This window comes from Mustela nigripes, chromosome 7 (assembly GCF_022355385.1).
Source record: "Mustela nigripes isolate SB6536 chromosome 7, MUSNIG.SB6536, whole genome shotgun sequence".
NCBI classification, from domain to species: domain Eukaryota; kingdom Metazoa; phylum Chordata; class Mammalia; order Carnivora; family Mustelidae; genus Mustela; species Mustela nigripes.
Genome location: NC_081563.1, coordinates 77,577,364 through 77,604,863, shown reverse-complemented (window position 1 = coordinate 77,604,863; position 27,500 = coordinate 77,577,364). Strand labels below are relative to the sequence as shown.

At 40.5% G+C, this 27,500-nt stretch overlaps 1 protein-coding gene across 2 annotated transcripts in view; it reads right to left on the bottom strand.

The window, feature by feature from the left end:
• CAMKMT (calmodulin-lysine N-methyltransferase) overlaps positions 1-27,500 on the bottom strand; it is a 378,137-nt gene that overhangs the window by 6,903 nt on the left and 343,734 nt on the right. For both annotated transcript variants that reach the window (XM_059406224.1, XM_059406225.1), the window contains 2 exons: positions 16,354-16,428; positions 9,363-9,426 (listed from right to left, as the gene is read on the bottom strand). In XM_059406224.1, the coding sequence (XP_059262207.1) occupies positions 9,363-9,426; positions 16,354-16,428 (139 nt within the window). The remainder of the gene's footprint in view (positions 1-9,362; positions 9,427-16,353; positions 16,429-27,500) is intronic.

Below are 27,500 nucleotides of genomic sequence, written 5' to 3'. Positions count from 1 at the left end.
TAGTCATCATTAGAGCAAAGCAGCTCCTGACGGCACTCAGATGACCGCTTTTCAAAGGAAGTGGTATAACAAGGGTAATCAGGCTTTTCTAAATAAACTGCACAACCTCGAAAGATTGCTACAGCAGGGAGAATGGGCGGGGTTGAGCAAGCTAGGTACCAGATTTTTCAGAAGACCACTGGACAGGAAACTCCCTGGTGTGCATTTGCTGATGGGTGTGTGTGGACCTTGCCCTCCTAGACAGGCACACAGCAGCTAAACTTCAGAATCTTCTTTGCTTTTTGTTTAAGAGACGACTTCAAGATTCTACTTCACTTTTATGAAATGCCACTTCAGGTTTTGAGGGAATCATGAAAGTATATCCCAGTTTCTTATGAAAGGTGGTTTCTTGTTTATTACGGCCAAGTTTTTATCGAGCGTCCACTCATGTCAGGAGTGTCCGCTCAAGGACAGGAACTCTATTTGTCTCGTTGACTCTTCACAGCATCCGACAGTGTAGGCATCATCGGCTCCACGTTACAGGATGCTTGGAATGGTTGAAGAGTTGACCAAGATGACACAACTGGCAAAACATACCTACTTCCAACGCGGATGCTATTTTCACCCCCTCACTGCCTCCTTATCAGTAATAGTGACGGCAATAATAATAATAATAATGATGGCGACGACCATGCAGGGCGCTTCACAAACCTTCCCTTTCATCACTTCAACCGTTTTCTCGATGACTTTGTGCAGTAGACATTACATTTTACAGATGATTAAACGTGCAGCAAAGGCTTTGAAGAATATGAGGAGGAATATGTGGCAGAAGGGATTCTGGGCTTAAAAAGTCTCCACCATTACACAGCTGTCGCCTCAGGGAAATTAGAAAGAAAAAAAAAAGCCACAGAACTGTTGAGCTAGAAGGGACCTTGGGGAGGACATAATCCAATCTCCTCAGTCACCTCAGCTGACCCATCACGGTTCCTCACTCACCAAATGGGAAGAACAAAGTCTGCTCTGCCCTCTCCCCTACCCCCCTGCAGTCCAGAGAAATCACGAGGATTCAAATGAGGTGATGAATGTGAAAATAATTTGAATATCATCTGAAAAGCAAGGTTATGTAGATTAGAAACATCTCCACCACTTAACAGTGCTGGAAAGATTTTATCAGGTCTTTCTTCCTCTCCCTCTCTTCTCCTCATTTACCTGTAAGAAAATACACCAATACTGTGTCCTGGACATCAAGTGTGTTTTCATACTGTGTTTACATAGACATGTACACACTCAGACACATAATTATAGCAGCACCAATCATGCCACTACACTTAAGGTTCTGTCAGCTTTTCCAATATTAATTGGTATTTTCAGGCGTTTTTCAAACTTAGCAGCAAAAATTCATTTTGATGTGAAACTAGATATAATATATGGTCTTGGCAGGGGAGCAAAAGTCTCTGTTAAAACAAAACAAAACAAAACAAACAAAAAAACAAAGGGAGAATACCAGTAGGTCATTTTAGTCATTTCTAAGAGCTGTTTGCCATTCTGGATTTTTGAATAATGGATGTTGTTTTATTTTAAAGTCACCTGCAAAAATTGTCTGACAGTTACAATCGAAGAGTTGATTTTTAGTAGCTATTATCTAAGCTATGTATCATAATGTTCACAGGGCTACAAGGCTCTTGGCTGGGCTGATGTTTACATTTATGAGTCCATGCTCCGCATACCCCTGACCCCTTCCTTGTTGGTTGGGGTGAGCTGTAGGGGGACCCAGGTAAGCATATGACAGACCCCTCTACCCAGACCTCTCTCCTTCTCTGGGTCTTCTTCCAGCTTACCTGTCCTTCCCTAACCACCCTCTAGAATAGCCACTGCTTCCCTATCACTCTCCACCCTCCTCCCCACTTTACCTTCGCTCTGAGTGCTCCTCACCACTAACACACCTTACACCTTTGTTTGTGATCACAGATCTCCTCCGGCTGGAGTGTACACTCCCTGACAACAGGATCTTCTAATGTTTTATTCACTGCATTTTCTCAGTGCCCAGTGTATAGCTGACTCTCAATCAATACTCATTGAGAGAATAAACTAAATCCAGATGTTGAAATAATTTGAGAAATTATTTCTTTGGGAATTCGAAGGCCACATTCTATTGCTTATTTTTTAGAAAAGATTTTCTGCAAGAAGCTCTTCCAGAGTCAGTGGCTCTGATGGGATTCCAGAGGGCAGCGTTCTGTGCACAATACTGGAGCCGCAACAAGGAGAAAGAATGAGCAGTAGTTTTAATCTCTAATTACTCAGTTATGGGTTTTAAAATGCTTTCTTTTTCATTTCAATGAATACAGACACCTTTGAGATGTGAATCAATATTGAGGAAGGACAATTGTACATCAACCATTCATTCAATAAACAGTCACGGAGTGCCAGCATCCACCCCATAAGGAATTGGCTTTCGAATTCCCATTGTCCCCAGTGGAGCAAGACACTGGTGCAATCAGAGAGATATGCCTCACAATTTAGGCTGCAAAAATCCAAACAAGAAAAAAAATATAGATTTCAAATTAGCCCATCACTTTAGAAAAATTATTTTCAATTTACTAAAGCCCAACTTTCTAGGCATTTGAAGTCATAGACTCATCTTAAACTCAGAATGAACACTCAATTGAACGTAAAATTTTGACTGATGGGCAGAAATCTGAGAGAATTCATTTATCCCTAGAGTGGAGAAAAGAGTATTTCCACTAAACAGCAATGATATTGTTTACATCATGAGCTCAGTTGTTGTTATTTTGCTAGACTAATCTATACTCATATATTAAAGGGTGTGTACTTCAGGAAAAAATAAGTATGCTTCAGATTTCTTTTAAAAGGAATATGCTATGCCAGTGAAATGCCTTTATTCCTGTTCCATTTCTAGGCAACCAACTATTAAATGCCAATTACATGTTTAAGCTTATGTTTATTTTTTCTTTACCTGGTTTCTGAGATGCCGCCTTTCCCTGCTTCCTCCCCTACGTCTCTCTCAACCCCCTTCCCTGGCTTCTCCACCTGCCCCTTGATTGTCAGTGGTCTCCAGGGCTCTGCCTACGTTTTCTCCCTGAGCCAAGTGTACCAAAGTCCATGACTTCGGCTCTCACTGATATATCTCGAGTATATATCTCCAGCATTCACCAAAGTCCAGGACCCACCCCTGTTTTCAGGTTCCACCTAGGTCACTCCATGGGGACGTTCTGCAAGTACTTTTAACTTATTCTGTCTATAGTGGAACTCAGTACTGTTGGCCCCAAACTCCAGATTAGACTCCCTGTCGCTGGGATGCCTCAGCTGACCACCCCTGGCCTCTACGGTGTGCCTCCTCCTTGCCAGGCTCTCCTGCTCTCCGCTTCCACAGCTCGCTCAAACCGCTGCTCTCTCCCTAACACTGTCAGGTAACTGCTCACTTGTTTGTCTCTCACGCTAGACTGTGAGCTCTTTCGGGGCAGGGTGACACTGAATCTTAGTCTACACCCAGGTCCTAGCACAGCCTCTGGCATCTGAGAGGCACCCAGTAATTGTCTACTGAATGAGCTCCTCCGTGAATATCCCCTCCGTCCCCTCTTCTCCACCTTCAGATCTCCACCCTCTCCTAACTGACAATTCCATGTACAAGTTGGTTCACGATGGTGCCCTGAGGAGCTTTGCGGCTTTCAGGCTCTATCTTACTCCACTGCAGCCTCTGTGCTGGCCAATCTGATCTTTCTAGAATCCACATCTGACTATACTACTGCTCAAACACTTTCAGTGGCTCTCTTTTACCCAGATAATAAAGCCCAGTCTCTTCATGTAGTGTCCTCAGCCTTTCATAAAATGGCACCCCCAATCAAGTCTTTCACTTCATCTCCTGCCCCTCCCAACCCTAACCCCCAAACCACACAGATTCTCACAGTCTACCCAGGGAAAACTTCTCATGTTGATCCCAAAACACAACATACTTTTTCATGCTCTGGACCTGTGAGCGCCATTCCCTCCACCAGGGACGCTGTCTTCTAGATCCCTTCCGTGAAGCTTAGAAGCTTACTATTCAGCACCAAAGGAAAATGCCACTGCCTCTAGAAACACCTTCCTCAGGCACTCAGTCACTCTTTCTGGCATATTCATCACCTTGTGTTGTAATTCCTGGTAGCGCAGGCACTAATGTGTCCTCCTAAACGGAGATTCTCCTGGCGGTCATGACCCGTGTTTACACCCACACCTCACATTCCCACCACAGTGCCACAAACTGAGTAGTTGCTCAACAAATGTTTGTTGTATCGAGACAGAGTCCAGACCCTTGAGTATCTCTCATTCTACAGAAGGTATGAATTAGAAAGACTGTCAAAACAAATAACAACAGCCTCACTCTCTGACCCAGGGCTGGGCTGTTACAAGCTGTTTTCACTGTCCACTGTGATTCCACGTGTGTGTTTGTGTGTGTGTGTGTGTGTGTGTGTATGTGTTACATGTCCACGAGCAGATTATAAATTCTTTGGGGGCAGAGACTCAGTACCACGCATGCTGAGTAAGCAGCTGGGTAGATTTCAGGAAAGAACTTCTAGAGCTAGGCCCCTGCTCTGAGGGTCTTAAAACCATCTGGGGACTCTTCCTACAAACTTGAGAGGCATGTATGGCTGAACACAGATTCTCACCAAGAACAAGGTGGGGGTGGCAGTTTTGGGGGCCTCTGACCCAGAGAGCCAGACAGGAACAGAGGGGCATTCCAGGACCATCTCAGTTCACTACCCTGAGCCCACACTCACAAAGCATTTCCCTGACATAACCCAAAACAGAGGTTTGTGCAGATGTGTGGAGAGATGGATGTTGGATTAAAAAAATAAAAAAGGAGGGGTGCCTGGGTAGCTCAGTGGGTTATAGTCTCTGCCTTCGGCTCAGGTCATGGTCTCAGGGTCCTGGGCTCAAGCTTCACATCGGGCTCTCTGCTCAAGCGGGGAGCCTGCTTCCTCCTCTCTCTCTCTCTCTCTCTCTCTCTCTGCCTGCCTCTCTGCCTACTTGTGGTCTCTGTCCGTCAAATAAATAAATAAAAATCTTTTAAAAAATAAAATAAAATAAAAATAAAAAATGAGGAAATCTCTCTGCTCTTCTAAAACCAGAGCCCACAATTTACATTCGTGGCCCTCCTTGCGTCCGGGTGAGGCTGCAGGAATGTGTCAGTTAGTTCAGGCCAGTTTCTAAAGGTTAAATGAATTCCAAGGTGATATTTTTGAATACTTGACGATTGGTTTGCAGCAACCAGCTGGAGAGCTGTCAGCACTGCGTCTCCATCCATTTCTTAATGGTTCTGAGAAAATTCACACCATCTAGCTGGCTTGGTGTCCTTCCCCACACTGAAAGCCATTTCAGAGGAATATTAGTGGATACCATTTGTTGGTTGTCATTTCCAGGCTAAAGTTCAACTTGCAGGTTGCCGCGGCTGTATTTTAAATTACATTCTGGCCCTCTGATATCAGACACTGCTGATGTTCTTTAAAGAACACAACAGCAGGGGGTTACCTGTCAATCACCAGCAACATGGAGCCACTCATGGGAGGGAAAAAGGTTGCAGGGGGGCAAGGGGCAGGGGTGGAGGGGGGGACATTGCTCCTTAGAATAAGTAAATTTTGCTGACTTCATTCCTTTTTAGTACCTGTTCTTTTCTTTTTGCCTTTTTAAGTTTGCTAGAAAGTTCCTGGCAGAAGTCAAGAGTTTCACAGCTACTCTCAACCCGCAAGTTGAGGAAAGTTTCCATGTGGGGCCGGCCGCAAACACTTCCTGTTGAAATCTGGGGCTTCCTGTAGTGACTTGGCAACCACAGGTACCCGTGTGGCTGAGAATCCAAGCCAAGCCAGGAGCCCACCTTGGTGGCTAGGCTTTCTCTGGGGTTGGTCCCCCTCCCTCATGACTCTGTTACAAAAAGGGAAAAGCAGGAAAACAACTCCTCTCCATCTACTTTTTTTGCGACCGGGTTGTAGGACTCCAGACCACTGATTTGCCTCAGCTAGACATCAAGGAACCACACACCCCAAAATGGCAGATTTGTTTCTTCCCCCAGCTAGCCACCTGAAACCTCTTGTTTTTCCTTCCAGCAGTAATCGCTCTCCGCTTGCTCTGTCTGCAGTAAAAAGTGTCTTCTCCATCCAAGTAGACAGTCCTCTGGGGACAATCAGGGGTTGATGAAGGCCTGCAGAACACGGGGGCAGGGGACATGCAGCATGCCCAGGTGCGTGCAGAAGCCACCAAAGTCTGTGTCTAGAGAAGAGTGTATCCCCAACCCCCAACAGCATTTCTGCAAGGAAGATGCCCCCTGTATTCTGTACTCCCCACGGTCTTCTCTGGGTTTTTTTCAAGGTGACAAGAGCTAACACAGATGCAGAGCCCGTCATGCGCTAAAGCTTTCTGACGCATTGGCTTGTGCCCTCCCCGTGTTACAGGTGGGGAACCCAACAAGTGGCAAAGCCCAGATCTGCACCTTAAGCTTGCGGACTCCAGGGTCTAAGCATCCCTTCCCACCGTGAGGACGACTTAGAAGAACACAGGGTGAAGAGAGGTAGTTCCAGAGCCTGATAGTGCTAGTTTGGGCCTGGAACTCGGCCCTCCTGTCAGCCAGAGCGAAAAGGTCCTTTGGACCCGTGTCTCATGTGGATTAACCCTGACTAGCTAAAGCGGTGATAAAAAAAGAAGCAGTCTTCTTTCTGGAACGCACCTGTGTGCCAGGCGCTGTGCTAGTCATTCACGTCGATAACTATTGTACATTGGCCCAGAGGGAGGACTTATGCCTCCCTCACCCCGATGTGATGAAGCTCTGGCTTAGAGAGCCTTGCTAGCGAGAGCAGACTTGGGTCTTGTATGCAGATACTTCTGAGTCTTCCTGCCCTCCACCCTAGCTGCAGACACTGGGCCTCCTGCGAACCTGGAGCATTTGGCCGAAGTGCCATTTTTCCAGAGCACCCAAAGAACATGCTGTATCTACCACTGAACTCGCTGAGCCTTGATTACCAAGAACTCAGCAGCCACCAGCGCATCCCCTGAAGTTGTCTCTTTGCGGGCGTCCTATGGCACTTCCAGCACCCAAGCCACACACCACGGAGGAGTTGTCTTGGACTCAAGAGAATTTTAAAAGCAGCTCTCCTTTAATGATACCTTAGTCTTGGACTGTGATTTCCACGACAATTGCACTAGCAGGGGGAGAGCCTCTGGAAGCAGCACAGCCGGTCCTGAGAGCTTGGAAGAGGAAGAGTTCAGTTTTTGCTCTGGTTACCCCAGCTCTGGGAACCCTTCTGGCCCGCTGGCACTGGAGATGGAGCTGCCGGTGGTTACTGCCAAGTCTATGTGACTCTTCTATGGCCCGCCCGGTGAAGGCCCTGGGAGCGGCGAGCGGCCTGTCTCCCCAGAACTCCCGATGGGGATGAGAGTCCTAAGCAGTCATTTCAGGATTTCCAGGTGCCACTCACAGCTTGGGGTTCTTCTCTTATGGCAGCTCTCTGACACCTTAGGCTACACTACCCAGCAGCCTTGTGCAGCGGCCAACCCAGAAGGGGCCCGAGCAAGGGCCCCTACTCTCATTTTGAATGCTGCAGTCTAGGCAGGCCCCTCTGATCTGGCCTCCTGGCTCCTCACATAGAATGAGCAAGCACCACCTACCCCAGGGCCCTGCCTCGTCCTTCTCCCGGCTGCGGGTGAATATCAGCTGTCACTAGGAGGGCGGTCACATGTGGCCACACTTTAAACAAGGTTCGGGGTTTAATAAAGGATAAGGGAGAGCTGCTAGAGATTCTAGCCCAATCTGCACTTCGGACTATTCCCAGCCTGGACGGTTCTGTATTGTAAATCACTCACATGATTCACAAGAGATGCTAGGCAAACCACGCAAATCCCTGCAAAATGGAGTATTTGCCACAAATAGGCTTTGGAGAGTGTTGGTGAAGTACAGTTGTGCAGTGTGAGATCCGGGAGTCCTTGAAAGCATTGTATTTATGTATGATACATTTTTCACAGAGGCCTTTACGTCCAAGAATCTCTGTGCCCTCTCTGAAAATCCTGACCTTGCAAATGCTCACAAGACTCACCCAAGGTTAATGGGGGGATGAAGAGGCCCCCAGTTCCTTCTTCGACCCTCAACTTGGGCTGCTCACTCAACCGTGGCTGCAGCCATCAATAGCTCGGAGCACGCCCCTTCCTTGCCTCAAGACCTGCTCCCCACCTCACAGGAGGAACTGAGAAGGCCAATTTAATTTAATTGATTACCACTTACCAAGCGGTGGTTACTCCTCTGAGAGGCCTATTTAAAGTTTCTGAGCTATACAGAGATAACAAAATAAAAAGCAACAGTGTAAGGCAAAGGACGATTATCAAATTGCTCTGGGAACCTTCAATATGAAAAAGATATAAAAGAAAGATTGAAAGGTATTAGTCTCTAAGTCTCATTGAGGTCAGAAGACTAGAGCAAATCTTTGGAAAAAGACTTTCGAAACAAAACTTCAGAAAATACTTCACACACACACACACACACACACACACACACACTGCAGTCCTTTCTCAGATAAATATGAGTTCCTGTCTTAGACTGCATTAACATTGTTAACCTATTTTAAATTCCTATGGCACAGCAAGAGTCTTACATACTTACAAGATTTTTTTTTAATGCATGAGCTTTAAACTCATTTTCTTACTTTAAATAGATGTATATTAACTCTCCGGTTAGGCTGCAGGACCTCCTAGCTTAGTGTAACAGCCCAACAAAATAAGAGTGGCTACAAACTCTGTAATTTACTCACAGGCATAAATGGATATATAAATGTAAAAATGTGCACAATATTTTATGCCATGCTTGGCTTCATTGTGACCTAATGTTTATAATATGTAAATAATGGCTTCCTTTTAAAGCAAAGAACTTTTAATATACAGATTCATCTGAAGTCCTTTTTCTTTGATATAAACAGAAATAAAAAGAAAAAAATACTCTTTTGCAATAAATAAATACCCAATGACAAAGGTTACCACTGAAGAGATTTAAAATGACAGAAGTCAACAGAAAACTTTCAATATCATACTTCTACTTTAATATGAAGATATTGTTATCAAAGGAAAAGACTCAAGAAATTCTTTGATAAAAATAATCTCACACTATCTTTGAAGCGGTTTCATTTATTTTACTACCCACTGTGTTCCTTATCAGAAGGCCAAGGGTAAGAAGTTTCCCAGTTATGATTAGGAAAGAATCTGATAGATCAGAAGACCTAATTGAAGTTGGACATAATAAGTATTAAAGTATTACATGACATTAATCCTGCCATTCCATTACTCTCTCCATCTTTGTGCACAGACTAATTATTCTGAAGCCAGTGTTCAGGAGAAAATAGAAACATACTTACTCTGGGCTGGAGTAATCTCTTTATTGCATCAACAAGGCTGGCTCTGTACTGGTCCAGAAAGAGGCTGACATTGAGAAGAGAGCAGAATCCAGATTAAACTGGGTTTCCAAGTCTAATGATACTAATGGAGGTAAGCACAAAGCTAATTATACATGTTTACTCAACACCAAAGGGGAGAAATTGTTTCCTTCCATTCAAGTGTCTCACTGGGAGAAAAAAAAGATTGTGGTCAGTGTTATCCGACCAAAGCCAAGTCATCAACATTCAGCTGGCCAAGATTCACACACGACTGTGCCATGTGTTAATGTTAAAGGGACAATGTCTAAGCTGCTGTTTGGGGGAATCATCTGGTTGAGATGAAACACTTCCCGTCATTAGAGCCCAGTTTCTGTAGACCTGGGCCATCGGTCCACTGAGGGTACTGTGAGGTCACCATCCAGAAACTAACACCAGCCCTATGATGCCCAAACCATGGAACAGATCTCAGGTAGCAGTGGTTTTTGGTGGCCAGGAGCAGTACTGAGGTCAGACTCAACTAGTGACCCAGGAGTAAACAGTTCCAAGACCAAAGACCAGATTTGGGCTAGATAACACAGAGGCCATGGCAACTCGGGGGTTTTCTCTCCCTTAACCTCCATGTTGATTTTTTTCCCAGTTCACTGTGATTTTCCATCTTTCTTCTCTGGTCTTTTGAGAATTTTTGTTAGTGCTCTGTCACCCCCCTGGTGGGTCCATCTGAGCCCATCTTCACCAGGCCTCATCTTGGAAGCCTGGGGAGATTTCCCTTCTCTGGGACTCATGGGCCAGAGCATTAGCAGCCTTGTGCATCAGCCATCCTATGAGAGGCCTGAGCCCTCCTACTCCCATTTCTAATGCTGTAGTTTGCTGTGGGCCCCTCTGCCTTGGTCTTGCTGCTCCTCACAAAGCATGAGTAAGTACCTCTTACTCTAGGGCCCTACCTCATCCTTCTCTGAGCTAAGGGGAGCTATGACCTGTCAGTAGGAGAGCTGCTGCGTGGAGTCACACTGCAGGCAGGGTTTAACAGCACTCTGACCCTTCTTCTAGGTCTTAGCCTCCACACAAGGCCTCAGTTTCCTGGTCAATAAAGGGCTACTTAGGCAGCAGTGGTGGGCCTTACGTCAATCATATATATTAGCTGACAAATATTTGTGGAATACCTGCTACATGTTACGGGCTGTTTTAGGCACTGGAGACAAGCTAGGAAAAAAACAAGGTTCCCATCCTCAAAGAGCTTCTGGTCTCTAGTAACCTATGCACAGCAAATTCTAGCACAACATGCGTACCTAGAAGGACACCGTAAGTGTCTGCTAATTGCCTGACTAACGGGCCAACAGGATTTGAAATCGAGCAGCCTATGTAGGATGTTGGTTTCAATGACCCTAAAACAGGGTATATACACTCCTTGACTGGTACTGTTAAGGAAGAATCAATGGTTGGGTAAGCTGCCTCACTAATCAGATTCTCTTCCAACCAACTCTCTCATTTAAGAAAGAGGAGTGGGGAGAACGGCTTATGAGAAGTTGCCAAGAAGTCAGAGCTTGGGTTTCACCATGGCATGTTTGATAGAAGGTTCTTCTATAAAAGATGCTTTGAGCAATGGAAAAAGAATGCTTTTAAGAGGAACTAGAAATCGTGTCTAGAATGGGAACCTTATCCCAACTCCATCCAGCAGTCAGGATAACCTGATGATGTGCCAGGGGAAAATTTTCCCATCCTTCTATCAAAAAATACTTAAATCCTAGAGTATAGACTATATCTAATACAAATGCTATAAAAATTTGCCTCTAAGTCATATTAATCAGTGATTCATAGTCATTAAAGGTTGTTAAGAAAGAAAGAAAATTCTATCTAAGTGTCTTTTAAAGTTTTCAGGGCTATATACCTCACTCTTTAGTGGGATGATAATATCTTAAATTTTAATAGTTATAAGAAATCTGCCTTTAAAAAAAAAAACACATTTTATTTTCAAGTAATCTCTATACCAAACATGGGGCTTGAACTCACAATCCTGAGGTCAAGAGTTGATGCTCAACTGACTGCGCCAGCCAGGCGCCCCTTTGGTTTTGTTTTTTAAGAAGACTATCACTGCACGAAAATATCTCTGTCAGTTACTCGGGTCCACTGGGGACCTGGCTGGTTGGAATATATAACATTAAGCAAAAGACCACTCTTCAGTTTCAACCTGTGCATCCTAGGAGCTGGTAAGCTTGTTGGAAATAATCAGCCCCTTCAAAACTGAGCTTAAAACATAACCTGATACAGTACTATTTTCACTCAATGTTGGTGATGTGACAAAGATCTTAACATTGCAGATCACTGGAGAATGTGACACAACACCCACGCACCTATTCCAAAACGCAGTTATTTGAATGGTGATGTTGTCCACTCTATTCTTCCAAATCAAATTTCCCAAAAGCAATTCTTAGAGTTCTCTAATAAGTCTTTAATCCCAGCAAGCTCATCTTTCTACTTAGCTCCGAAGCAGAATTTACACTTTGTAGGATATATCATATGAGCAATTTCAGTGTGCTTTAGCGGGAGTGATAAATAATGTCCTGAAAATTCACCCCTTAAATAAGTCCTAATGGGCTCAGAGAACAACAGAAGCTTAAGTGGATCTATTTTTAAAAAGGCTGAGTGGGTCACTGATTGGAATGGAGATACCATTGCAACTCTCCCTTCAGTTACTGATCAAAATACATCGACAGTCAGTCTAGTTTGGCTATTAAACACACACACACACACACACACACACACACAGGGCCCTCTATATAATGCACTAGTGGTATCAACTCTCGCTTTATTCCATGGATCTGAATCAGAGATTTCATGACAAAGGGAAGGTGCCAGGACACTTTCACTGCCTCCCTTAGAATCAGTCAGAGTGTCATGCAGAGCTCAGAGCATTCCCCAATCCACTCCTTGGGAAATTAATTAGTGTAGGCGACAAGGAGGTATTTCTCAGCCAGCATCCGCAGAAAGGGGGCCTCTATGTCATCCTGAAGGTGAAATGTGCTAAGTTAAAGTCACTGTTCTAGATTTAACTTTCAGGAGAAGAAAGGCCTCTATCAGTATTTATCAACTGATCGCTGTGGAGCTGGGACCGATGGAGGTCTGGTCTCCCTTGGGGCTCCCACATGGGGTGCCAGGTCTCTGGTAGCTTGTTTATCTTCTCTGGGACTGAGTTTCAGGTATGGGATGAAAGGGCTGGCTGCCTTTGCATTAAAGAGTTTTTCAGGTGTAAAGGTTATGACCTAGAACCACCCATGATCACAGCATCGGGAAGAAAACAAAAAAATTCTAGAGACTGCTTTGGAAAAAAAAAAAAAAAATCCTTCCAGGAGAATACCTTAAAAACCAAGCTTCCTTCATCATTTAGAATAATAGGAAGTAGAAATGATCCATAGTACATAGTTAGTCCAAAAACGCTAAGAGAGCCAGTGAAGTGATGTAAACTTCCCCCATTTCTCCACAAAGTCTCAGACTGTGCATGCTGATGTGGTATAGCTCAGTGCATCAGGCTATGGGTGGCATTTCAGACTTGCTTTCCAAGCCTTTAGAGAATCCAAATGTACAGAATCATGTTTATTTTTGCAGAGCTACAATAAACTGGAAAGCCATCAAACACTCACTGAAAGTGTTCCTTGAATACACACACACACACACACACACACACACACACACATCTTACTTCCAGACTCAGATTATTGTGATTGAACAAGAGTCTGGAAAGGCAGGCTGAAAATTAACAATCACTTGCTATCCTAAACTCAGCAAGGACAAGGCTGGACTGCATTCCAGCAGAAAGGAGCTCTTATATGAAATTCAATGTTAAATAAGTCAACCAAGGAACTTAAATAGGCCGGGTTTTTTTTTCCTACACCTGTGGTGAAATATTCTAATATTTTGATGTTTGTCAACAGCATCATTTTGCAGGTGTGGCTGTACCTCGATTTTTTCCTTGTGTTTATTTCAAAATTGACATTTCACAAGTTATTTAGGAACTGTTGAACCATAAAACTGTATTTCATTGTCAAAAATGCTGAATGGTGAAATAATGACTAGCTTTCGCAGCTCGTCTCTTTATTTTATAATCTGGTGGAGCTCCTAAATGGAGATGTGAACTAAGAAGCCTGTCTCTTCTGGGAAATAAGTTATTTTCCCCGTAGCCCACGGGCTTATGAATGTTTGAATGTAAATATATGAATATATGAATGATTTAAAAACATAAACATTTCACCCAGCTCGTTGTAATCATGTGCATTTTACTTGAACCACAACGTGGATTTGGAATAGGTCTGTGAATAGAGCTTGTTTTCATGTAAATGGGATCAAGCAGGACCACTGGTTAGCTATTCAGAGAATCGGACAATGCCACCCTTGCTGGAAATGCTTCAATAAGGAATTTAATCCATGTACCTAATATTTGAACTCCAACTCTTGCTCCATATTCCTACAGCCTAATCCAGATCTCACTGACTAACAATAACCGCAGGGCGGTGTGAGACAGTGTGATCATGAATTATGTGGGGCACCTGTTTCTGCCACAGAGGATTTCGGGTTTCATCTTGGAGGTAGTGTCCAAAGAGAGGGTTTTTCTGTTTTGTTTTGCTTTTTTTCTCCTCTATGACACTGCTTAAAAAAAAAAAAAATGCAGCATGGTCTTCTAGGGACAGCACCCACATAACTCCCAGAGAAACACCAAACCGACAGGACATAAAAAGCTGCCAGAGCCGGAGCTTCACTGCTGTGCGCACGACATGCGTATTAGAAATATCACTGTGCTTTCTAAGTTTCTAAGCAGCTTACCCATCCCTGTGAATATGAAGACAGACCATTACCAAAGCATTTCTTTTGGAAATAATATCAGCATTGCACTGAGAGTAGCTTAATGTTTCACATTTACAAATGGGAATTTATAAACAGGCTGACATTCTGGCACTTAGAACGCCGGGGTGGGGGGAACCCAACTTAACAACTCACGCATAGAAAAGCTATTAATAAAATAAAACTTGGCGGACTTAGTTCATTTGAATCTGTAAATTCTCACCTAGCTACCAGATGTGTGTGTGTGTGTGTGTGTGTGTGTGTGTGCGCACGTGCGCGTGTGTGCGTGTGTGTACATCTAACATTGGATTCCGTGACGTATTTGTAACGAAAGCCTTCTCTGAATATGCACTATGGATATCAGTTGTCCGTGACCCTGTAGTGCGCTAGGGGAAAAGGACTATTTCTCAAACATGTTGTGTGGCTGTTTTTAACCTAACTGAGAACATTAATCAGAAAAGAGCTTAAATCTTACTTCCTCTGCTTGTCTCTCTGGTACAAATAGGATGACATGGTGTGAGTGTCCATGACACAAGGTCTGACAAAGCCAGGCTGTCCTGGTATTTATGTGAAGGACACATTTACCTCCAAATCTCCTGGCCAGACCTGACTTTCACCGCATATCTGGAGCCCATGCACGCGACCCTCGCTTAAACCTCCAAGAAGATGCTGCCCTCCTTCCGTCTTTTCTGCTGCTCTCTGATCTGACTTCCGTGCTTAATCTGACCTAATCCTGCCAGCATTATCTTCATCTGTGCAATGAAACCTGGAGGATCCTTTCTCATATTTGGTGAGGAGAGGCATTTACTAAATTACTTGCTCAAATCATATGCTGAGGGTTTAACTCCTTATTTCTGATTAGATGAGGAATGTAACATTAGGCACAATATCATTGATGAGTCCAAAATCTGTTTCTCCCTCTTTTGGAACAAGGTTTTTCTGAAATGGGGTACAAAGACACTAAAAGGGCCTTAGAAAGCTAGGAAATCTCAGCTAGAAATACAACAGAATGCTTCTTTTCCACGGAGGAGTGTTTTTTTTTTTTTTTTTTTTTTTTTTCAGAAGAAAAAAAGAAAGCAAATCTGATTCCAATGACTTACATAAAAGAGTTACCTATTGAAAGTTTTATTTAAAATAGTAATAATAATGACTGCCTGAAAATTTCATTTAACTCCCCTCTAGGAAAAGTCTTCTCCAGGTTCTGGATCTTATAATTGGGTTAATCAATACAATAGAACTTCTTCAGAATCTGAACTTGTATTTTCAATCTCAAGTGTTGTAAGAACATAATGAAACTATAAATAAGATCTTACTCTTAACAGAGAAAATACTTTTGAACTGTCAGTGTTTCCTTATGTTAAAATATTTATTAGTCAACATGCATGAAAGAAAATACCTAAGATTATTTGAAATAATTATTAAAGTTTGATACAGATTTATCCTGTAACTTAGGATCAGACTTCATTAACAGTAAGTAGACTGAGCCAAATGAGAAGAAAAAATATCTAATGTAAATTATTTTTAAAGGCAGGCACCTGACAGAGATTTTAATGTTATTTGCATAACAATACAATGTAATGTTATAATTCCTGTTTTGTGTATAATTAAATATCTTAATTGAAGACACTGAAAATTTAGATAGCAAACATACATTTTAAGAAAAGATATTTCCCCAAAGATATTGCACAAATGCGTCTATTTGTCGGGGCACATATGTGTGTATACACACATATACATATATTCCCTTATATCAATAGTCAGATCTCTCCTAAGAAGTAAGCTAATTGAGCTGTTTGTGTTGATAAACTCTTTTTTCTCCAGACTATTCCTCTCTGAGCCATAATTATTTGCAATTTGCCTAAGTCGTCCATTTACTGATACGTCAAGCATGAAACAGAGGCAATTCCAGAAAATGGAAATGCTTCTCAAAATCAATCTTTGGGAAATAATGTGGTAGAAGTTACTGTGTGATAGAAGACTACCTTGTAACTGTCACAGGGAGATGAATATTAATTTGTTGAGGTTAAGGTGGCTTTGTGCTTCATTTGTTGACTTTGCTTAGCCGTCAGCAAAGCAGCACAGCCCAATTACTCCAGCAAAGCTATTTTTCCTAACAGGAGTTTTATGATTTTTATGTACTTACCAGTCAGCACACATAACAATGTCAAAATGTCCTTCCAGTTGAGAGACATCTGTCTCATTATCCCATCGTAAAACGCTTGAGGAGAAAAAGATTTTAAAAAATTATACTTAGGTTTTTTTTTTAACTTTTGATTTTGAGCTATTAACATTATTTTTTGTGGCACTTGAAATTATTTAAAAGGTATATACAAATTACTTCAAAAGGTATAATAAAAAAAAACTAGGGATGGAACTGTCTGCTCTATATTATATTTAGTCTTCAAATCTAGAAGAGGAAGCATTCTCTATTTAGATACAATAGTTAAGCTTGTGCTAGTCTTTTTATAGTTTTTTTGTAGATGAACCATAGTCATTACAATGAGTCTAGACTCTTAACATCACTGAGGTGCATATTGGGATCAAAGTATTCCCCATCTGACTGGAATGCAAATTTATAAAAAGAAATTATTTGAAACTTAGCGTATATCTATCTTGCCTGCATGTCACTTGCATTTCTTATTGACGAAATGAGTGATTTGGCAAGATGGAAGAAAAAAAAAGCCAACCTTCATTTGGTAGTCCTCGTTTTAGGCACATTTAAAAATTCACCCATCCTGACACTTCGTCTCCCAAAAGAGGATCAGGTTTTAAACCTCAGATTAACAACAATAATTAATAACACATATTTAAGTAGTGCTAGTTGTGCTTAGGAAGCCAATGAAAGATTCTGACTTACTTTTAATTAATAATTGTGATGATTAGCATTTTACCATCTTTAAGTATTTTAATGATTTAATAATGATCTCTTCACATCAAAACTGATTTGCAGTGCTATTTTTCAGAAAAGTAAAATTGTGCTTTTCTTTCTTTCTTTCTTTTTTAAGATTTTATTTATTTATTTGACAGAGAGATCACAAGCAGGCAGAGAGGCAGGCAGAGAGAGAAAGGAGGAAGCAGGCTCCCCACTGAGCAAAGAGCCCGATGTGTGACTCGATCCCAGGACCCTGAGATCATGATCTGAGCCGAAGGCAGATGCTCAACCCACTGAGCCACCCAGGCACCCCATGTGCTCCTCTTTTCTCTTTTGATTATTATTTAAAACCAAACTGAGTGAGCATATCCTACCCTATCCAGTTATATTTGCTTACCTTGGTGGGTTCTTTATTTCTTCTACATTTTCCCAGAGTGAAAAGCCATTTGTTTGAATACAAAAATAAGTCTTACTTTGGTAAGTCCAAAAGTTCTTCCCATGTACACTAATAAACATTAGTGCTAGTGAATTTCTTAAGGTAGAAAAGATTGAACACATCACCACGAAATTATCTATGCAGACAGCACTGGTTGCCCGTTCACTCATTCGACTCATTGCTACTGAGCACCTACTATGTGGTGGGCCCTGTGCTGGGCCACAGGCCATGCCTTCTTGATGGCAGCCTAGCAGGGCAGGTGGACACATAAACCCATAATTCTGATGCTGCCTCCTATGTACTGTGTGAGCATACAGACTTAGAGCTCCAGGGAGGGCTTTCCAAAAGAATCCGTCATCCTGTCACATATGGACAAGCTTTACAAATGAGCTCTACTGTTGTATTTGCTTAGACCTACTTGAGAGACAAGGAATGGAGGAAACCAGGAAAGCCTCAAGAGATAAATGCCCACTTTGTTTTTACATTCATTCCTCAAAAACTCCATGCGCCTGTAGAGCATGGGACATAACCAATACCAACTTATATGGAAACGCCAAGGCCTCCCATGCAACTGGGACTCAGGCTCGGTGGGAAACCAGACCTACTCAGCTCTCATTAGAGACCTAAGAGTCTTAGAGAGTTTCTACATGAACAATCTGGTTTAAAATATACATCTATACTTGACTTTTTCCAGTCATAAAAGTAATGTACCCATTATATAAATTTTGGGGAAAAGAGAAAAGTGTTAAAATTACTCATAATTTTACTGTACCATAAACCATTATTTAGAAAAATGTTTCTAATACATAAGTAATTAATAAAGCACATGAACAGAAAGTATAGGAAATCCTGTGGTGGGTACTGGATATTGGATTCCTGAGGAACTTCAGCCTCTTGGTTCAACAAAGACAGATGGAGAGATGGGGTCTAGGCAGCAACTGGCCATGGATTACCACAGCAGATGTAACAAGAGTAAATCTAAAAGAGACTGAAATGCACTGTTTGGCCATGTGGATCACAACACATTCCCAGAAAGCATTTTTTCCTAGTTCTCATGAGGCTTATGGCTATGCTGCCCCCATAACCGTAAGCACATGACAAAGAGTGGTATAGAGAAAAGAGTCTGCTTTGGTGTGACAGATACACTTAGGTTCAAATTTTGGTTCCTTCCTTGACTGGCTATGTGAACATGGAGTTTGCTTTCCCATCTGTAAAATGGAAAAATCAACAGCCACCTTCTTGAACACTCACAGAGCACCATTCACACTGTGTTCTACATTGGCGGTGTTCACGTAGTATACAATGAGAAGCCTGCCCCCTGAAGCTGTGCAATCAGGAGGCCTTCTCTCTTGGAAGGCAAAGGGTGACGGTGACTTCTATATTCAAGGAGCTGGTCCTTCTAACTCTTCTCTTCCAAAGACCTTGCCCTCCACTCTTCTCAGATAACTCACGTGACGATAATCTAAAGCAGTACTTTAGTTGTGGAGAAAGACCAGATTTTTTGTTGTTGTTGTTTATATTCAATCTGTTGCAGACTGACAGTTTCATAAAATAGAGTAAACATTGATAGGCAAATGAGATTTTAAAAGCCAAGACATTCTAAACACAAGTTCACCGATCATATGCTTGGATATCACAGTAGTGTTCCAAAACATTCCCTTTCAATTTCTGAACTCACTTCATCGCAGGTCAGTAACACGCAGGTCACAGATGGGCTCCAGTATGGCCTAATTGTTCCTCTTTTTTTTTTTTTAAATAACTGAAACCCTGAGCTACTCTCCAACCAGCCCTTTCATAGCTCATCCCTTCCAGAAGGTACTCTAATCCCAACCATTCTTCAGTGCCCCTGGCCAACAGTCTACTAGTCTCATCACCATGTCCCTATCTCTCTTACATAACGTTTCTCTTCCCTCCTTACCCAGCTTATATCCCACAGACAATCATTTTAATTACTTCTTTGCATATACCCTCACTTTTTTCCCTTTCTTATTTTAAATTATTTCAAAATGACTTAGCTGTGACCCAGAACAAAATTTAGAAACATTTAAAGGGATATAAAAACATTCAGATTCCAAGAAGGTAAAATATAAAATACCTGAGGGCAATGGGGTGACTTAGCTAGTTAAATATCCAACTCTTGATTTCAGCTCAGGTCATGATTTGATAGAGCCTTGTGTTGGGTTCCCCCCACCCAAAAGATGAAATAGATGTTTTAAGACATACAAAAGCTGAAAAAATTAATTACCAGCAGATCTACACCACAAGAAATGTAAAGAAAGTCCTTCAGGCACAAAAATATTCATACCAGCCAAAAATATGGATCAACAGAAAGAAATGATGAGAAATAAAATTTGTAACTACATGGGCAAATATGTAAGTTTTTTTCTTATTATTTAACTTTGTTTGAAATATTACTGACTGGTTAAATAACAAGTACTTCAGGGTTTATAACACATACTTAAGTAGAATATAGCATATTATAGAATAGCATACGACTGGGAGGAAGTAATAGAAGTATACTATGATCAGGTTTTTATAGTGTAGTTGAAGTGGTCCATCACTTGAGGATAGAATTTAAAAATGTATGGTATAACACCTACAGCAACTACTAAAACAACTAAACACAATTATGGCTGATAAGTCAATAAAGGATAAAAACTAGAATAATAAAATCTACTCATTTAATCAAGGGGGGGCAGAGAAAAATGAAAAGAAGAAAGAACAGATGGCATAAACAGAAAACAAAAGGCAAAATGAGTTAAATCAAACCATATTAGTACTTGTACTAAGTGAAAATGGTCTAAATGTCCCCCAATTAAAAGGCAAAGGGTGTCAGACTGGATTAAAATGCTAAATGGAAGTATATGTGGCTTACTAAGTAAATGTATTTTAAATGGGAAGCATGAATGGATTAAAAGTGGACGTCATACCAAGCAACACTAGTCAAAAGAATGCCAGAGCAGCTATATGAATGCCAGACAGTAGATTTCAGAGCAAAGTATATTACCAGATGTAAAAAGGATCACATTACAATGTTAAAGGAGCAATTCAAGAAGCAGATATAACACTTCTAAATATTTACAAACTGAGTAACAGAGTTTCTAATGTGAAGCCCAAATGGTTATTACTGTAAGAAAACACAGACAAAACCACAATTATAATGAGAAATTTCAATACTCTTTTCTCATTAATTAATTGAATTAGACAGAAAATAACCAAAGTTATAGATGGTTTTAACAATGATATTAACCAACATGACTTAATTGATATTTATAGAACACTCCATCCAATAATAGCAGAATATATCTTTTTTTTTTTTCCCAACTAGATAGGAAGCATTTACCAAAACATAGCTTTTCTGGATCATATTTTTAACTTTCAACAAATTTAAAGGCATTCCAGTAATATAAAAATATGTTCCCTGGGGCACCTGGGTAGCTCAGTTCATTAAGCATCAAATACTTGGTTTTAGCTCAGGTCATGATCTCAGGGCGGTGGGATCAAGCCCTGTATCAGACTCCACACTCAGCATGGAGTCTGCTTTTCTCTCTCCCTCTGCTCTTACCCCCACTCTCTATCTCCCTCTCAAATAAATATATAAATAAATAAAATCTAAAAGAAATAAGTTCCTCTCCACTATGGAATTAAATTAGAAATCAATGTTTTCTGTAAAATCTCCAAATATTTGGAAAGTAAATAATTCACTTACGAATAACATAACATCCAAACATGAAATCAAAACAGAAATTGAGAAATATTTTTATTGAATGAAAATGAAAATACAACATATAAAATTTGTGGGATGCCACTAAATTTGTGGGATGTATAGAATGGAAATTAATAGCACTAAATGTCTATATCAGAAAAGAAAGGTCCAAATCAATAGAGTCAGCTACCAGCTAAATAAACATACCAAAAACCAAAAAACAAAAACCAAACAAACAAAAAAAAGAAGTAAACTCAACATAACCAGAAGAAAGGAAGTAAAGATCAGAACAGAAATAAATGAAATTCAAGAAAGCAGAAACATAGAGAAAAATCACTGTAACCAAACACTGGTTCTTTGAGAAGAGCAATAAAATTGATAAACCTCTAGCCAGAGTGACTAGGAAAACGGAGAAGACATAAACCACCAACATCATGAATGAGTCAAGTGGAATCAATACGGATTCTACAGATAGTAACATGATAATAAGGAATATAAAAGTTCCTTCATAAAATATATTAATAAATATAAGTATATTTATTAATGTAAAAATAATATAAATATATACAATATAAATATATAATATCTATAGGTACAGAAGTATGTATCTATATCAATCCTAGGAATACAGGAAGGTTGATTTAATGTTCAAAATTCTATCAATATAATTTACCATATTAATGAACTAGAAAAGAAAAACCATATGAACATCTCAATAAGTGCAGAAAATGCATTGTCAAAGTCCAACATCTACTACTGATAAAAACTCTCAGCAGCCTAAGAACAAAAGGGAACTTCACCAACCTGAAAAAAGTCATCTATGAAAACCCAGAGCCAGTATCATCCTCCAATGGTGAAAGACTAGATGCTTCTTCCCTAAACATCAGAATAAGGAAAGGATGTTTCCTCTCATTATTAAGCATTGCATTGGAGATTCTAGCTAGTGTAATAAGACAAGGAAAAAAACAAGTCATCAAGACTGGGAGGGAAGAAGTAAAACTGTTTCTATGAGCAGGAAACCTGACCATCTACGTAAAATATCCAATGGAATACACAAAAAAAGCAAGCAGAATACATGAGTTAAGCAAGGTTGTCGAATACAAGACCAATATACAGAAATCAGTTATATTTCTTCATATAAGCAACAAATAATTGGAACTTGTAACTTCCAATTCCCTATTAAAACATTTAAAACATTAAAAAATTCTAAACTATGGGGCACCTGGGTGGCTCAGTGGGTTAAGCCTCTGCCTTCGGCTCAGGTCGTGATCTCAGGGTCCTGGGATCAAGTCCTGCATCAGGCTCTCTGCTCAGCAGGGAGCCTGCTTCCTCCTCTCTCTCTGCCTGCCTCTCTGCCTACTTGTGATCTCTCTGTCAAATAAATTTAAAAAAAAAAAAACCCTCAAACTATTAGTAACATAAAATATGAAATACTTAGAGATAATTCTGACAAAAGTTGAGAGAAATTAAATAAGACCTAAATAAATGGAGGTAATTCAGTGGATAAAGGAGAGTGTTTTTTAACAAATAGTGTCTTAACATTTGGATATCCACTTATTATTTTTTTAAAGATCTCTAACACGTATCTTGTACATTAAAAAAAAAAACTGATTCCAAATGGATCACAAAATTAAATGTAAAAACTAACACTGTAAAACTCATAGATGAAAATACAAAAGAAAATCTTTGTAACACTGGGTCAAACAAGGGCTTCTTAGATATGACACAGGATGCATGATCCATAAAAGAACAAATTGGTAAATTAGACTTCATTAAAATTAAAAACTTCTGCAGTTTGAAAGATGCTACGAGTTGAATGGGAAGAGAAGCCACAAACCTTGGCGGGGTGGATATTTGTAAATCATATATCTGATAAAAGCCTGGGTCATATAAAGCTTACATATAAACCTAGGAAAAAATTTAATGAACTCTCAGGGTATGAAAATAAGAAAACAAGGAACCCAATAAAAAATAAAAGAAAAAGGTGGGTAGATCATTTGAACAGACACTCTACCAAAGATATATAAGTGTCAAATAAGCACATGAAAAGATATCCAACATCATTAGTAAATGGGGAAATTCAAATTAAAGTCCTAATGAGATACCACTATATACTTATTAGAAAGGTTATCATTTAAGATTGACCATATAGAGTTTTGGTGAGGATGGGGTAAAAATGGAACTCTCTGAGAGCACCTGGGTGGCTTAGTTGGTTAAACCACTACCTTCGGCTCAGGTCATGATCCCGGAATCCTGGGATTGAGTCCCGCATCAGGCTCCCAGTTCCATGGGGAGTCTGCTTCTCCCTCTGACCTTCTCACCTCTCATGTTCTCTCTCTCTCTCTCTCTCAAATAAATAAATAAAATCTTTAAAATAAAATAAAATAAAAATAAAAATGGAACTCTCTGACACCACTGATGGGAATATAAGTACAATCATTTTGGAAAATAGTTTGTCAGTTTCCTTAAAATGTTACATACGTGCCTCTATATGATCTAGCTGTTCCACTCCTAGGTATTTACCCCCAGAGAAGTGAAAACACATATCCATACAAAACATATATCCACATATCCATATGTGGACATAAATACTCTTAACAGTTTCATTTGTAACAGCCCCATACTAGCAAACAACCCAAAATTTCATCAAAGGGTGAAAGCAGAAACAGATTATAGTGTACATAGGACACAACTCTGGAATAAAAAGGAAGGAACTGTCAATACTTCTAGCAACATAGATGAATCTCAAAATACTTTTACTAACTGAAAGCACATACTGAATCATTTCATTTATTTAAAACTCTAGAAAAATCTTTAAAAAAAAATTAAAAAGGGGGCACCTGGGTGGCTCAGTGGGTTAAAGACTCTGCCTTTGGATCAGGTCGTGATCCCAGAGTCCTAGGATCAAGCCCTGAGTTGGGCTCTCTGCTCGGCAGGGAGCCTGCTTCCTCCTCTCTCTCTGCTGCCTCTCTGCCTACTTGTGATCTCTGTCTGTCAAATAAATAAACAAAATCTTTAAAAATTAAGAAAAAACCCTAGAAAATATAAACTCACATAAGGTGAGGGAAAACAAATCAATGGAGAGGGAAGAAACTTCAAGAAGCAGAAAGGAGGGTTTATCAAAGGGCAAGAAGAAAGTTCTACGTGTGAGAGACATGTTCAGTATTTGGACTGTGGTGATGGTTTCAAAGGTGTACACAATTTTTTAAACTTGTAAAATTATGCATACACTTTAGTGGATGCCAATTTTACCTCAACAAACTGTTAAAGAAAAGCTAAAAAGGAAGTGTTTTCTGAAAGATAGCAAGGTGTCTGCAAACATCCTACTATGCCCCTTGGCCTATGTGAACTTTACAATCTAAGGCATAACATTCAGATGCAAAGACAAGTAAAGGATGGTTCTTCTAACCCCCAAATCATGCCCATGTGTTACCAATAATTATATTGACATTGAAGTAAAATGTGTATATTATCTCCATTTTATTTCACCACAATGTCAAAATCATATTTCTGTTTGAAATTCATTACAAAGCAAAGTACAATTTTACAGAAAGAAATGCAAAATCAATCATCATCACAGAATTCCTCATGATTTAGAAAAATCGTAACAGCTATAGGCATGGTAAACCTAGAAAGTCTAACAGATAGTGCACAGCAGGAAGAATGCTGGGCTTGCAGCGAGCTAGAAAGCTCTGAGTTTGAATACTAGCTCCATCACTTACAGGCCAACTTATGGGCCAGCAGGGCTGGGAGATGTTGAGTACCATGGCCTTCATCTGCAACAGACATTAGTTGCATTGCACAATGATAAAGAATCGAATGAGCTAGAATATATGAAAGTGAATTATTAGGGCTCTATAAATATTAGTTTCCTTGTTTTTACTCTTGCATTAACTTAGATTTTTTCATTCTGGCTTTGACTTTGAAGGGTCGACTCGAAATGCAAAGCCAAGTCAGTTTCTGATAGGATTCCTATCTTGTGATTTAAAACACACACATACACACTCTCTCTCTCTCTCTCTCAAACAAAAGTCTCTGTTTTAAGTTTCTAATAAAACCTAACATCAAACATGTTTAATATAATTTGTATTTCACTGTGGTGCTCACAGGTAGCTCTCCCCTTACAGATTTAAGGCATTTCTTTTCTTACATTCCCACAGTTAATATTTGTTTAGCATTATATTTGCAGACTCCTCAATGGGGAGTGAGTCATAGTTTCTAACTCTGTTGTTAGAAAGGTCATCCCTTGTGTTTTGCAAAAGTACTGTACTGACACAATTCTTGATTATGCTTGCCAAATGTAAAGAGCTTAGAATATTTAAAAAAACAAAAACAAACAAACAAACAAAAAATCCAGCTGCCTTAGCAGCAGTGGGGAGTGGAATGTTACAGGCATTGTTCCTTGCAACAGACTCCAGGAACTCTTCCCACAGTTTCTTATATCTTACTACTCAACATCTCTCTTTGGTTTTAGCTCATCCTTACAGAGGGTCCATTCAAGTCACTGATAGTGTTTACATAAACTGGGGAATCATTTCTCTTCTTACAAATACTTCCCTATTTGTCACTTGTCCCTCCATTTTCCCTGATCTTTCCTAGAGTTTCAAAATGCCATATGCTAGAAGATTCTGTAGTAGTGTTTTAAATATTTGGGGAAAGGAATCTAAATCCAGAACGGAAAAACAAGAATGAGATGGGACATTAACCTGTTGATTTCCTAGCTTGGGAGCCAGTCCAACCACAGTGCTTTTCAGCACTTCTCTGGAGGCGGGGAGGGATAGGACAAAGAGGACCTGTTTCTAAGTAACAAAATGAAAATAGTCAAAGGAAACAAATAGTCTTATTTGGAAAGGAAACAAAATAATTACAGATTGTCATGTTGGGGAAGGTATGCTGAAGAAGGTGGAAGGTGAAATGTGATTTTAGAGGCATTATTCGGACAGGAAAGAGGAAGAGGAATTAAATCTTAGACACACTGTATAGGAAGCAAGAATTTGGAGGTTGGATATGGGCACCCTCCTTTTTAGCTCCCCAACATCCCAAGGCTTTGTTCTTTAAGATGACCTCACCACGAGCCTGGGGCTATCTGGTATCTTTTCCCTCTTCATCTTTTCCCTTCGCCTCTCCTCTGAAAATAAGTAGGTTTACTCATCCTTTCAAGGACAGCCCTCCCACCTATATGTAGGATTAAACCACTCCCTTTTTCCTCTAGCTTAGTGGTTTTCAAACTTGGGCATGTATTGGAATTCTCAGTAGGTTTGTTAGATTCCAGGCTTCAATCCCAGCGTTTTAGATTCAGTAGGTCTGGGGTGCAGGGTGCCAATCAGCATTTCCAACAAATCTCCAAGTGGTCCTGATGCTGCTGGTCTGGGGACCATACTTGAGAAGCAGCACTCTAGAGCTTGCTCCATCAAATCACACCCCCTGACTTCATATATTACTTCATATATTACTTGCTCATATATTACCCCCTGATTACATATATTACTCATATATTACATATATATACTACATATATTACATGCTCCCCTCTTCCCTCAATTCTGCTTCTTCTTGCTACACATACTACTTGGCTCTTTCTGTTCACCATCAACACTTTGGCATGGGGAGTCTACTCTCATTGATTCCTCTGCCCTCGTAATATAACCTTTCTCACAGCAGACATGAGCACGGTTCTACAATTTGCCAGTGATCTGCAGTGGCTACACTGCTGCTGGTCTCCGCTCTTTGACATTCTTTCCTGGACTTACTTCCAGAATAGTTTTATAGGGAATAGTTTTATACCAATCCACCTGGCATCAGCCTTCCTGTATCCAGCTCCTTCTCTGTATCCCTGATTGGCCCCTATTACTTTGCCCCCAAACAGGTATTTTCTAAGATTCTCTTCTTAGCCATCTTCTTTTACGTTCCAGTTTCCATAGTTCTGCTCTAATCTTTCCAGGTTGATCTCCAAATCTTCCAGCACATTTCCTGAGATTTGAATTTTCCTCTTTTTTTAAATTAACATATAATGTATTATTTGCCCCAGGGTACAGGTCTGTGAATCATCAGGCTTACACATTTCACAGCACTCACCATAGCACATACCCTCCCCAATGTCCACAACCCAGCCACCCTATCCCTGCCCCCAACCCTCAGTTTGTTTCCTGAGATGCTGTGAAGTGTGTAAACCTGGTGATTCACAGACCTGTACCCCTGGGGATAAAATATATGTTTATAAAAAATAAAAAATTAAAAAAAAAAAAAAAAAAAAAAAAAAAAAAAAAAAAAAAAAAC